A 13,009-nucleotide genomic window follows, 5' to 3' on the forward strand; every position below is an offset into this window, starting at 1 on the left:
GCCTCACCCCCACACCGGCCTCCACCATATATCATTGAGCTGCCTCCACACAATTTTTTGTTGTTCGTCCCTCTCAGTAAACCATTGTGCTGCCTCCACACAATTTTCTTTCTGTAATTTTTTGCTCTCAGCTTTGCAGATTTTTACCGTTCGGGCCAGCTCCACGATATGTTGTCTCTCGGGCCTATGAATCAGCCCATTCAGTAGCTAGGCCGAATTTTTCAGCTTCTAGGGCTACCTTCTTCCCTCACCTCATGGCCTCTTCATCTCAACTAACCGTCCCGTCCCTCCACTCCGCCACACACGTCGTAGGGTTTTACCGATTCTACTCACCCCACGCCGGGTCGCCGGCCACCACCAGATCGCCTCCGCGTACGTCCTGCGGCAACACCGCTGCCAACGATGGTGAGCCTTGGCGCAAATCCCGGGGGGCACAGGATCCAGTCGATCCTCAAGGATGGGCACAAGCACCTCTCGGGCCTCGACGAGGCCGTCCTCCAGAACATCGGCGCCGGCCGCGAGCTCTCCGCCATCACCCGCACCTCCCTCGGCCCCAACGGTGAGTGCCCTTCTCTCGTTCCATGCATCTTTGGCGCCGTTTGGTTGTCGCATGCCGGCGGAGGTTGTTAGTCTAGCCCTAGCAATGGTTAAGGGTCTTGGCGTGTGGCCCGTTTTTCGGCGATTCACAGTTCGTAAGGATGGTAGATGCAGAGAACCTCCACAGCTTTTCTTTTTATGGGCCCATTAATGATGAGCTCATTCTGGTGATGAGACCAGAGCTGGAGCTCATTGATCTAAGACGATGGGCTGAATGAAGTTGTGTTTGGCTGTCAGGGTAACATCGACTGATTGTGTTGGGTTGTTCCTGTGCTGATGGTCGGTTTTTAACGGAGTTAGTTTCTACGGAGTTAGTTTCTGTTTTAGGAATGAATAAGATGGTCATTAATCATCTGGACAAGCAATTTATCACGAAAGATGCTGCAACAATCGTGAACGAGCTTGAGGTCCAGCACCCCGCTGCTAAGCTCCTGGTGCTCGCTGCCAGGGCGCAACAGGAGGAGACTGGAGATGGAGCTAACCTCACCATATCTTTCGCGGGTGAACTGCTCGGCAAGGCCGAGGAGCTCATCAGGATGGGATTGCATCCAAGTGAGATCATCACTGGGTACACCAAGGCCATTAACAAGGTATTTACCGTCCAATGACTAGGCATTGTATTATTCATCCTCTCACATATATTATTCTGGGCAACTCCTGCGTTTCTTTTACATATCTTTGTATTGTGCAGACGCTTGGGATTTTGGAGGATCTAGTTGAGAAAGGTTCCGAAAATATGGATGTAAGGAACAAGGAGGAGGTCGTGTTGAGGATGAAATCTGCTGTTGCCAGCAAGATTTTTGGGCAGGAGGATTTGCTGTGTCCACTTATCGCTGATGTAGGCTAATTCTTGCCACCTTAATTACCCGAGAGCAAAGCATTTTTCCACATCATGAACTATATATCACTAAGGGTTGTTCTGTTTCATCTGTTTATAATTGCTTTTCAGGCCTGTATCCAAGTTTGCCCAGAAAATCCGGTTAACTTCAATGTTGACAATGTTAGAGTGGCAAAGCTTGTTGGAGGCAGCCTGCACAATTCTTCGGTAGTCCGTGGGATGGTTCTGAAAAATGATGCAGTTGGGAGCATAACAAAAGTGAAGAATGTGATGGTGAGCTCGAAATTGTACACTTTGTGTGCTTTTGTCAATAATCTGTGTATCTCTATTTTACTCACAACAATGCATTTTCTTATGTATAAACAATTCCCACATTGTAGAGTACTAATGCAGCATAGGTGCTGCCACTTCCTAACAACCAATCTCCTTCTGTACTCTGTAACTCAAAATTGAACCTTTCTCAAGTTTTTCTTTGAGTTATGATGATACTGCATTCAGTTATATGATATCCATCTTATTAATGAACACTGAAGCTTAGTTGGTCTTCGGTAGTTACTCCCTCCGTCCCATAATGTAAGACGTTTTTTAACACTAGTCTAGTGTCAAAAAACGTCTTACATTATGGGACGGAGGGAGTAAGTTTTACTGATAGCAACCCTATGAACCATCCTGGATGGCTTCTATGAAAATTTTGGCATACAGAGGCAATCATTATGGCTTATGCTCTGTTTTGACCATGGACTGTTGTTTAGTGTACGCTTAAATAGCATTGAATCATTCTTGAAATCTCCAATTCCAACTGCGTCTTCGTGAATCGATTCATTGTAGAATCCAACTGTTATACCATTGTACCATGATGCAGTCCTATTATGCTTTTCTGTTAACCAAAGTTCATGCATTGTAATATTTATTTTCTGTAACACCCCTTTTATGCATGTTTCGTATTTTATCATATTTTTTGGGGGTTCCTGATATTTTTCTAATTTGTTTTCTATCGTTTAGGTTGCGGTATTTGCTGGTGGTGTTGACACTTCTGCAACTGAAACGAAGGGAACTGTTCTTATACATTCTGCTGAGCACCTATGTTCATTGTTATGTTTTGTTTGTATGCTTTGCTGGTTCACTGCACTCAGAAAGGATTATACGTAGTTTACTTATGTCTTGCAAACATGTGTAGTAACCTTATAATGCACATGCTTGCGATGTTGTGCAGCTTGAAAACTATGCTAAAACTGAGGAAGCAAAGGTGGAGGAGCTTATCAAATCTGTGGCTGATTCAGGTGCCAAGGTCATTGTCAGTGGAGCAGCAGTTGGCGATATGGCATTGCATTTTTGTGAACGTTACAAGTCGGTATTTCGCTTATCATATGAACTGTCATCTTGGTTTAGGATAGTTTTATCTTGTGAAACTTATTTCTACATTTTAAGATAACCATTAATTGGAGGTTGTAATAGTGGAAAACATCTCAAATATAGGTTTATTTTTATTGTACCATGATTTGATCCTGCTTTACAACTGATACTTCTAATTATAGATATTATGGTTTACAGGCTAATGGTTCTGAAAGTCAGCTCAAAGTTTGAGCTTCGGAGATTGTGCCGTACTACTGGGGCTGTAGCACTTGTAATTTCTGGGTTCCAAAACTCTTTATTTAATAGTAATAATAACTTTATTCTGATGCCATGTGCTTTATAAAAAACAGTTGAAGCTTAGCTGGCCAAATGCGGGCGAATTAGGATATGCAGACTCTGTTTCGGTGGAAGAAATTGGCGGTGCTCCAGTATGTTTCATGCCTTCATGATTCCTCGAGTAACATCACTTTGTGCTTTCTCAACATATCTGCTTTGCTCTGTAGGTGACTGTTGTCCAAAATGAAGGAGGTGGAAATTCAGTGGCTACTTTTGTCTTGCGAGGCAGTACTGATAGTATATTAGATGATCTTGAAAGAGCTGTTGATGATGGAGTAAACACGTACAAGGTATGTATGTGATGTAGGTGGAAACCAATCTCCTTGCATTTTTGCATTATTCACGCTACATTATTGTCTGATTTGTGAAATGTAATATAACTGTTGGTGTTGGTGTTTATACCAGTGTATGTGCAGGGACAGTCGGATTATTCCTGGAGATGCTGCAACAGAAGTAGAACTAGCAAAGAAATTGAAGCAGTTTTCTCTGAAGGAAACAGGGTAACTATATTTGATTGGGAGACAAATAAATTTCATATATACATGTAAAAGAGCACATATGAAACATGAGGTTACAAATGATAGTTCTGTTGATTAACCACCTTCAACTGCGCAAATTTTATTGTCTCATGCATTTCCAGTACAGTGGCAATAAATATACATATCCTATTGTGCATCTTGTCCTGGTGTTTATTGGGATATAAGGATAGATGGAGTGGTATCTAGAATTTTCTATTAATAAAAGCATTTGTTTGTATTATTTGTTAGAGTTCCGTTCCTCTGCAGGACTCGGACATATTTGATATGTGAACCATGTTCCTGCTATAATCAGTTTTGGTAGTTGGTTTATGAAACCGAATATTACTTATTAATCTTTTCCTAATTTACACTATCTGTTGTTGGTCAATTATGCAGGTTGGATCAGTATGCCATTGCAAAATTTGGTGAAAGTTTTGAAATGGTTCCAAGAACACTTTCTGAAAATGCTGGACTTGGTGCAATGGAGATAATATCTTCCCTCTATGCTGAGCATGCTGCTGGCAATGTGAAAGTTGGCATTGACTTGAAGGAAGGTGCTTGCAAGGATGCGTCAATTATGAAAATATGGGACCTCTACATTACAAAGTAAGCCTTACTCAGCATCTACTTGTCAATAGGTTTGGAAATCCTTCTAGAAGCTTTCACAATATCTGATTATGCTGTTGTCCTTGATACCACGAAAATGCTACGTCAAGGTGCCTTGCACATAATCTGTTCTTTTTCATACCCAGTTCAATAATTTCTGTTGTCATCTATATTTTCCGTGCTTTCATGCCCTGTTTATTAATTTGTGTATTTATTCCACAAAATATATATTAATTTGTGTATTTAAAATTTTAAAGTGCGTACATAGGTTGTTATGTCCCACTTAACCTTTTTCCCTTCAATCAGGTCCTTCGCTCTAAAATACTCAGCAGATGTTGTATGTACTGTACTACGGGTTGACCAGGTAGGATTATCAATCTTTCATGTCATCTTCATATGCATAAAACTACCGTCGTTTATTCATATGCTAATACCTATGTGGAACACAGATCATCATGGCAAAGCCAGCAGGAGGTCCGCGGCCCCCCAAACAAGGTGGTATGGACACTACTAGGAAAAGGACTATAAATAATATTGACATTAATGGCGCACCACACATGTGGTGCGCCACTACTATATACTAATGGCGCACCATGTGTTGGTACGTCATTAGTGTCCAAATACTAATAGCGCACCACATCCATGATGCGCCACTAGTAACAAAATTTTTTTTTTTTCAAAATTAGTAATGGCGCACCACATCCACGGTGCGCCACTAGTAATTTTTTTCAAATTTTTTTATACTAGTAATGGCGCACCACTCACACGGTGCGCCATTACTAACTTGGCCCAAAAAATCCACCGAATGCACCCTTTTTTTTCAAAACTAGTAATGGCGCACCGTGTGTGGTGCGCCATTACTAGTTGAACTAGTAATGGCGCACCACTCCCACGGTGCGCCATTACTAACTTGGCCCAAAAAAATCTATCGAATGCACCCCCCCGACCGCCTTTTCAGTTTTAAAAAAAGTAAAAGAAAATAATGGAAATGTCAAAAAAATAAAAAATAATAAGTTTCCCATGTGATATGTGGTCTACTTGTTGGGAAAATTTACAAATATGAATTTCGACTTTATTTGCAAAATCTCTCTGGAATTTGTAAAATGGGCATAACTTTTGCATACGAACTCGGATAAAAAAGTTTTTTATATGAAAAATCATCTACTCGAAAAGTTACATCCGAATTTAACTAGGGAACTCCGTTAAACATTTACAAAATCCTCAAATACCTAACAGAAAAAAAGTTACGGGGCTTTTAAGATCTAGAGGGGAAAAGATGGAAAAAAATTCAATGGTGCGCCACTAGTAACAGAAAAAAAAATGGTTTTGAACTTTTTTTTGGAATTTTTTTTCAAAAAATGATACGTAATATGACCGGGAAGTTTGAAATATTTTTCAAAATTTCATCATACTCATGAACATGAACAACGTCCCAGACATCAACAAGGTTTAATAGGATTGATATGATAGATATATCAATAAGTGCCTGTTAAGTGAGGTGGTGCTGGGGTTGGATAGAACTGCGAAGTTAAGCGTGCTCGGGCTGGAGTAGTGTGAGGATGGGTGACCTTCTGAAAAGTTTGACCACTTAGTGCGATTTGACTTGAGATTAAGCATATTGACCCGAGATTAAGAAAAAAAATTGAAAAAAAAATTCTGAAGAAAATTTGAAAAAAAATGTTAGTAATGGCGCACTTCTATGTGGTGCGCCATTAGTAAATCAGATAGTAATGGCGCCCCATCAGATATACTAATGGCGCACTCCCTGGTGCGCCATTAGTAGCCTTTTCTTAGTAGTGGGATGAAGATTAGTTTGTCTGTGCACTCCAGTTTCCGGTGTTTCATCTTATCTAGATTGGATTCGAGTAAAAGATTCTGGGTGCATGGGTTCCACGGTTGGTGGTGGGTAGATGCTTTAGCTGATCTCTCCCTGGTGGATTTATGAGTTCCTTTTGTGGTACTGTGTATCACATGATAACTAGAGAGACTTGCTTGTCCAGTTTTTTATGTGAACCAAAGCTGGTCTTGAAAGATTAGGAATCATACTGATGTTTCTAAAATGCATTCGCCTTTAATTAAGATATCTGTTTGCTCGGAAGGATGACATTTTGCAGAGTGCTGCTGAACAATGTGTTTGCATTGTTGGCATCATCGTCTCTTACCCGTCGCAGCACTTCCTCCATCCATATATATAGGGTCTAATGCGTTTTTAAGACTGTCTTTGATTATTGAGTACGTTGACACACATATGCATGCGTTGACGCGCAAGCACGCATTGCAATATTACACTAGTCGGTCTCACTGAGATTCTCATGCCGATGTCATCAAGTTCGGTCAAAGGCTTGTAATGGTTGGATTATTTGTGTTGCCTATTTGTACCTCTCCACCACCACCAACTCTCAAGAGAGAACCATCAGAACAAACCACAACCTCCAGTAGTCATTTTTTGAAAAGAGAACCACCTACTCATATGTTGAGATCAAGTGATTCCAATCCAATCATTTGAACCTGATTTCTAGCTTTCCCCAAGTTGCTTTTCATTCAATCCTCTCTCCTACCAAAGCCAAATTTGTGAGAGAGTGTTTGAGTGTTGGGGAGACTATCATTTGAAGACAAGAGTAAGGAGTTCATCATCAATAACACCATCTATTACCTTTTGGAGAGTGGTGTCTTCTAGATTGGTTAGGTGTCACCTGGGAGCCTTCAAGATTGTGGAGTTGAACCAAGGAGTTTGTAAGGGCAAGGAGATCACCTACTTCATGATGATCTAACCGAGTAAGGCTAGTCCTTCATTGACGGAAGCCATGGTGGAATAGACAAGGTTGCTTCTTCGTGGACCCTTCATGGCTGGAGTCCTTCGTGGAATCGCGCAACTGTCATCCTCCGTGGGTTGAAGTCTTCATCAGCGTGGATGTACGATAGCACCACTTATCAGAACCACGCCAAAAATAATCGTGTCTTCATTGAGTTTGAAATCTCCAATCCCTCCTTTAAATTCATATGCAAAGTATTTACTTTCTGCTGCACAACTCTTAGACTTGCATGTGTATGGCGTACTTGACTTGGTAGGTTTGCTAAAACTTACCTACAACTAAAATTGGGAAAATAATAAATTTTTATTTGGTCAAGTATAGTCTAATAGCCTCCCCCCCCCCCTCTAGACATACTTCTGATCCTACAAGCCTACTTGGCTGCCAAGCTCAAGAAGAAGGTGAGGAGGCTCTTTTCCTTTTAGATGAACACACAGAAGAAGCTGTACAAAGCTCATGTGGTAGAGAAGACAGCTAGGCAACATCAGATCATGGCACATGCATCTGGAGGTGCAGAGTGGGTCTGAGAAGATCACTTAAGAGGAGTCCTGGATTGGGAAGAAAAACAAGTGGACTCACTCCAACAACTCAAACGCCGCGACGTTTGCTTTTCCTGGTTCCACTGATGAGGATGATGATATCATGGAGAAGCACTAGGAGGCCAGTAACGGGGACTTGGAGGAATCCCTTAAGGAGGAGGATGAGGACTAGGACTACCACCTCAGGCTGTTTAGCTCCTCTTTGCCTTTTTTTGGTGTCTCGATGCCAAAGGGGGAGAGGTTAGGACCGAGGATTTGCATTTGCTTTTCTAGGGGAGTTGCCGAGTCACAAGCTTGCCTTATTTGCCTTGTGTTTTATCCTCGTGAACTCTTTATCTTAGTTTGCTTTGATTTGGTGTGAGACCTGAGACCTTGTCATATGGTGTGGGACATATGATGCCTATGTTACATATGGTGTGAGAGTTGAGACCTTGTCCTGGTGGCACCTCAGTGGTAGTACCGCCTCATGTGGTACTACCACACAGTCGAGTATTGCGGCTTCCTCCGCTTAGTTTTGAGCTTCTGTTGCCCTCCCCGTTTTCACGGTGGTACGGCGGTGGTATAGAACGGTTATACCGCTTTAAGCGGTAGTACCGCGGGTGAAAGGGAGGTAGTACTGCGCGTGAAAGGGAGGTAGTACCGCATAGTGCGGTACTACAACTCCTTCCACCGCTGGCACTACTGCTGCTCATTTATTGCCTCTCGAAACTCGTGTTCGCATACATGGTAGTTGTGCGGAAGTAGATCACGTTAGTACCCGTCCAAGCGGTAGTACCACCCTACCCATCTCCACTACGGCGGGTACCACCGCGCTGTGCAGTACAAAGCGGTAGTACCGCTCGTAGGGCCTTTAGTACCGCTCCAGCGAAACTATCACGCATGTGGCTCACCCACTTGCATGCGCCGGCCGGTAACATCATGCCAAGTGGTAGTACCGCTCCCCCCGAGCGGTAGTGCTGCTTGTGCACGTCTACAGGCAGAAAACGGTTGCATTTGTTCCCTCACTATACAAGGAGGCCTTCTACCCGAAGAAGACCTACATCTTTTCCCCCAATCTTCATTGTTGCCCCTAAGCTCATTTTCGCCCAATCTCTCTCCCTAGCCATCCAATCTTGTTGATTTTCTAGGGTTTGCTTTAGAGGGTCCCGATCTACACTTCCATCGAGAGAAATTTGATTCCCTTCACTAATACGTTGCGGATCTTATTACTCTTGGGTGTTTTGGCACCCTAGACGGAAGAGGTCACCTGGGAGGCACAATCCATTATGGTGATGGTTCGTGATGGTGTTGGGAGGCTCCAATTAAGTTGTGGAGAGAGCACCAATCTTGTTTGTAAAGGTCCCGTCACCGCCTTCAGGGGCACCACTAGTGGAATAACGACTTCTTGCATTGTGCAAGGGCATGAGGAGAATAATGTGGCCCTATTTGCTTCTTGGGGAGCATTGTGCCTCCACAGCGCACCAAGGGAGACGTACTTCCACCTAAAGGGAAGGAACTTCTGTAACATATTCTCATCTTCTTCGACTTCACTTGCGATTATCCCTTTCCTTTACCTTGTGCAAGCTAATATTGTGTTGTATCCCTTGCTTGATTTCTTGTTTTGTTGTTGTTAGCATCATCTAGGTTGTTCACCTAGTTGCATATCTAGAAAACCTATTTGTTGCTAAACATAATTTGATCAAACGAGCTAAAAATTAGTAGTTTCCTATTGACCCCCCCCCCTAGTCAACCATATCGATTCTTTAAAAAAAGCCATACCATTTGATCTTCCTCAACTTCAATTATGTCGCAGGGAGGCACTGATGTTCTCCATGGCTGGCGGTCGGGGTTGCACTATGAGTCAGCTGGCGGCAGCTGGTCCTGAGCACCTCCGCTGCATGGAATGACTGTGTGTTTGCGAGGCTGATGTGCATTGCTCTATCAGCGGTGTTGTGGGGTGCACTACTAGTGAGCTGGCCAGTTGGGCATCATGCCTATATATTAATATATTTTTGCTCCAGCCTTGGGAGGGCCACAACCCACTCGACCTTGCAGAAGCTTCGCCAATGTTGTCAAGCCAATATGAATTTTACATTTGAAAGACACATATTTGCTTCTCGTGGAAGCACAGGTTCACTTCCGCGAGAGGCACAACCGCACCTCACAGGAAGGATTTTTTCTTTCACGGGAGGCATAGATTTGCTTCGCACGAAGGCACAGATTTGCTCCCGCAAGAGAAATAGTTGTGGCCCCTTAGAAAGGGAAAATGTTGGAATAAAATCGTGCTTCCAGGGACCTCTTTCTGGTCGACCAAGCCGCCGCCTTCCCCAAAATCTAGGGTTCCACTACCTCCCGCTGGCACCGTCACTGGTCCACCCCATCTCTGGTGGGCTTAGGGCCATGGGGGCGGAGTGGATCCCGGCCCTTTCCGATGAGAGGGATCCATTTTAGATATTTTTGTGAGTTTTGTTAGGGTTTGTGTCCTGCTCAGGAAGGTGAGACGACAGTGGCTACCTGAAGATGCAATAAAGGTCTCCCCGCCTAGTCCACGTTCCGTTAATGCGTCTAGCATCGTCGGTGGATGTGTGGAGGTGTGTCTCCGGCGGATTTGTCTTTGGTGGAATTGCTTGGATCCTTTCGTCGTTCGTCTATATTCTTGTGTCTTCATGTTGGATCCTTCTGATCTACACTCTTCATCGGCGGCGGCTGTTGTTCTGGTGTGTTGGTTCTTTGGGGCCTTAGCACGACGACATCCCGACTGTCTACTATAACAAGGTTTGCCCGGCTCCGACGAGGGAGGGGTGAAGACAGCGGCGCGTCTTCGGCTCGCTTTTGTGCTTACAATGATGGCTAGGTGGTCTACGAATAATGATGTAATTTTTATTATTTCTAATGTTCGTTGTACTATCATTTTTTATGATAAATAGATCAAAAGTTTTTTCTGGGAAAAAAAAAATTTGGTGCTTCCGACGCGTTTTTTTTCATCCGTCTTTTTTTTGTAAATGAAAGTTCGTTCATACTTATTAAGATGGCATCTAGATTCGTAGACCTCGACGCTAGAAATGCTACGGTGGAAATGGTTCCTGATTTGAACGCACAGTTTAACAGATAAAATATTTTGAATAAACGAATTTACGAAAAAAAATAGAAAACTCACAGGTTGTGACAAGTGATGCACAAGGTACCCCTTAATTGGTGATTTCGTGGCAACAGCTGACTATGGCATGCAAAGGAAGAGACATGGGCTGCGGAATGTTTATTTCCATGGTCAGAACAACTCGGAAATAAGCATTGTCCCATGCGAGCCGGCCCAACACGGAGGGTTTAGTTGATCGCTTGCTGCCCGCTCGCCAGGAGTTCTCCCGCGGTGGGGAGTGACCAAACGCCACACCCCTGCTCGCTTTGGGACGGCCCAGTGCGAGGGTGGGTCCCTTCTTTTAATTCATTTTCGTCCATTTCATTTTTATCTTTTATTTTAATTTTAGTACTAAAAAAATTAAAAAAATGGTTACTAAATATTGAAATATCGTCATGAATTTGAAAAATAATTTTAAATTTAAAAATCGTCAGAAGTTTTAGAATAGTTTACAATTGTTCTAAAAAATCGACAATTTTAAAAAGGTTCACGAATTACAATAAGTTGAATTTTATTAAATAATCATAAACTCAAAATGTTACTGAATTTCAAAGAAAAGTCCCCACTTTACAAAAATGTTCTTTGGATTGAAAAACATTTCAATTAAAACAATTCATACCAAACTTACAAAAAGTTCTGAATCACAAACAAATGTTATAACTTTGAAAAATGTTCCTGGATCACATAAAATGTGCGTAAATTCAAAAATATTCTTGGATTTGATAAAAATAAAAAATAAAAAACAAGAAGCAAAAAACGAAAAATAAAACTGCAAGAATAACTGGTAAAACCAGGAAAAAGAAACATAGAAACAAATTGAGGTTGTAGAATCAACCTTCCCAAAACTGGTGGGGAAAAGCCCAAATAGGCTGACCCAATATCATTCGCGAGCGCTGGGGTTGCGTGTTTGCCAGTTTTAACACATTATTTTCTGACAAGCTCCATCGCTGAATTTTGCAGATCCCTGTACCAACCTGGTGGAGAATTGGATCATGTCTCCGAATGGAATGTCGAAAATTAATGTGGATGTTGTAGTTTCTCGCCAAGGAGAACTTGGTACAGCGGCAACGGTATGCAAGGACGAACAGGGCTAATTATAAGTCAACACGTTGGCATATTAGGCTCATGTTATTACTATTTTGCAAACAGAAAAGAATTCATATTATTACTCACTAGCTGCTGCCAACTAGCATACCATTCATCTCATCAAATTATCCCTACACATGGTTACATTAGTGTTTTACACTAAGAAACCAGATCTGAACAGCTTGCCACTATGCAATTATGGAAAGATGGCTTATAACAAATGACAAGTGGGCGCCAATCGCCATCACAACTTGTAAAAAAGTGTGTGGATGATGTAGTAGTTGGTTGTTGTGTCCCAAAAAAGACAAGTTACAGAATTCTATATGCACAACACATCACCCATTATAATAGTCATTTAGGCGCCAACAATGCATTTTACATTTATGGCAGTGGACTTCATGGTACATCGTTTAATTACCTAAAATAATAGGTGCATGAAGTCGTGGTTAGTGGTAGGTTACATGTTCTTGGCTTATCCTTGATTATTCTACACTGGAACTTATTGTATTTGTGATAGGCATCTCATCTAAGAGAAGACTTTAGGATGTATCCTCTCGACCAACAGAGATGGTAGATCAATATTTGACGATTTTTTTACGTGTGATTTCAAAGAGGAGACCATGCAGTTGCTCAAAATATGTACTTTGATTACACATCAATACCCCTGATCTTTTTAGCTTTCGTGTATAGTCCATCTAGCCAGAAAAGGATAGTATACAATTTAACGGCCCTGTACATGAAAAAAATAACAGTTGTGCAGAGATGAAGATCGACATGGAGATTGGAGTAGGATTTTGTTGGAGACAGTGATGATGGAGTGAATGAAAATGATTCCCACGATGCCTTGGTGTTGATGACGACAAAAATTAGAATTCCCCTAGTCGGAGGACGTGTGGATATCCGGCCTAATTAATAAGGACTCGAGAGATGGTGTTCACTGCCGCCACGGCATCAAAACAATGCAATACAATTTACCACGGAGATTTAGGTAAATATAAGATCTTCGGCCCCGGTGAGGCAACCAGGGAAGTTGTGTGGGCCCCACATGCCTCCTCCAAGCGTCCTAGGTCTGGGGCGCGTAGGCATGAAGTGTGTCCCGACAGGCCACCCCCTGGCCCAAGCTTCTGGCCCATGGCCCTTTTCCTTTTGAAAATGAGCATTCTGGGTTTTGTCGATTTTTCCTTGCTGTGGAAAAGTCACTATCTTCGCCT

General features: G+C 42.4%; 1 protein-coding gene across 1 annotated transcript; it reads left to right on the forward strand.

The window, feature by feature from the left end:
• Window positions 1-200: 200 nt before the first annotated feature.
• LOC123140666 (T-complex protein 1 subunit theta) lies at window positions 201-11,884 on the forward strand. The gene is made up of 14 exons (XM_044559951.1): window positions 201-559; window positions 925-1,187; window positions 1,289-1,435; window positions 1,547-1,708; window positions 2,438-2,511; window positions 2,645-2,782; window positions 2,987-3,059; window positions 3,139-3,216; window positions 3,292-3,414; window positions 3,530-3,624; window positions 4,039-4,248; window positions 4,555-4,612; window positions 4,698-4,743; window positions 11,673-11,884. Exons 1-14 carry the CDS (start codon window positions 403-405, stop codon window positions 11,804-11,806), a joined length of 1,758 nt encoding a protein of 585 aa, XP_044415886.1. The 5' UTR covers window positions 201-402; the 3' UTR covers window positions 11,807-11,884.
• The last annotated feature ends 1,125 nt before the right edge of the window (window positions 11,885-13,009 follow it).

The sequence above is a fragment of the Triticum aestivum genome, chromosome 6D (assembly GCF_018294505.1).
Source record: "Triticum aestivum cultivar Chinese Spring chromosome 6D, IWGSC CS RefSeq v2.1, whole genome shotgun sequence".
NCBI lineage: Eukaryota > Viridiplantae > Streptophyta > Magnoliopsida > Poales > Poaceae > Triticum > Triticum aestivum.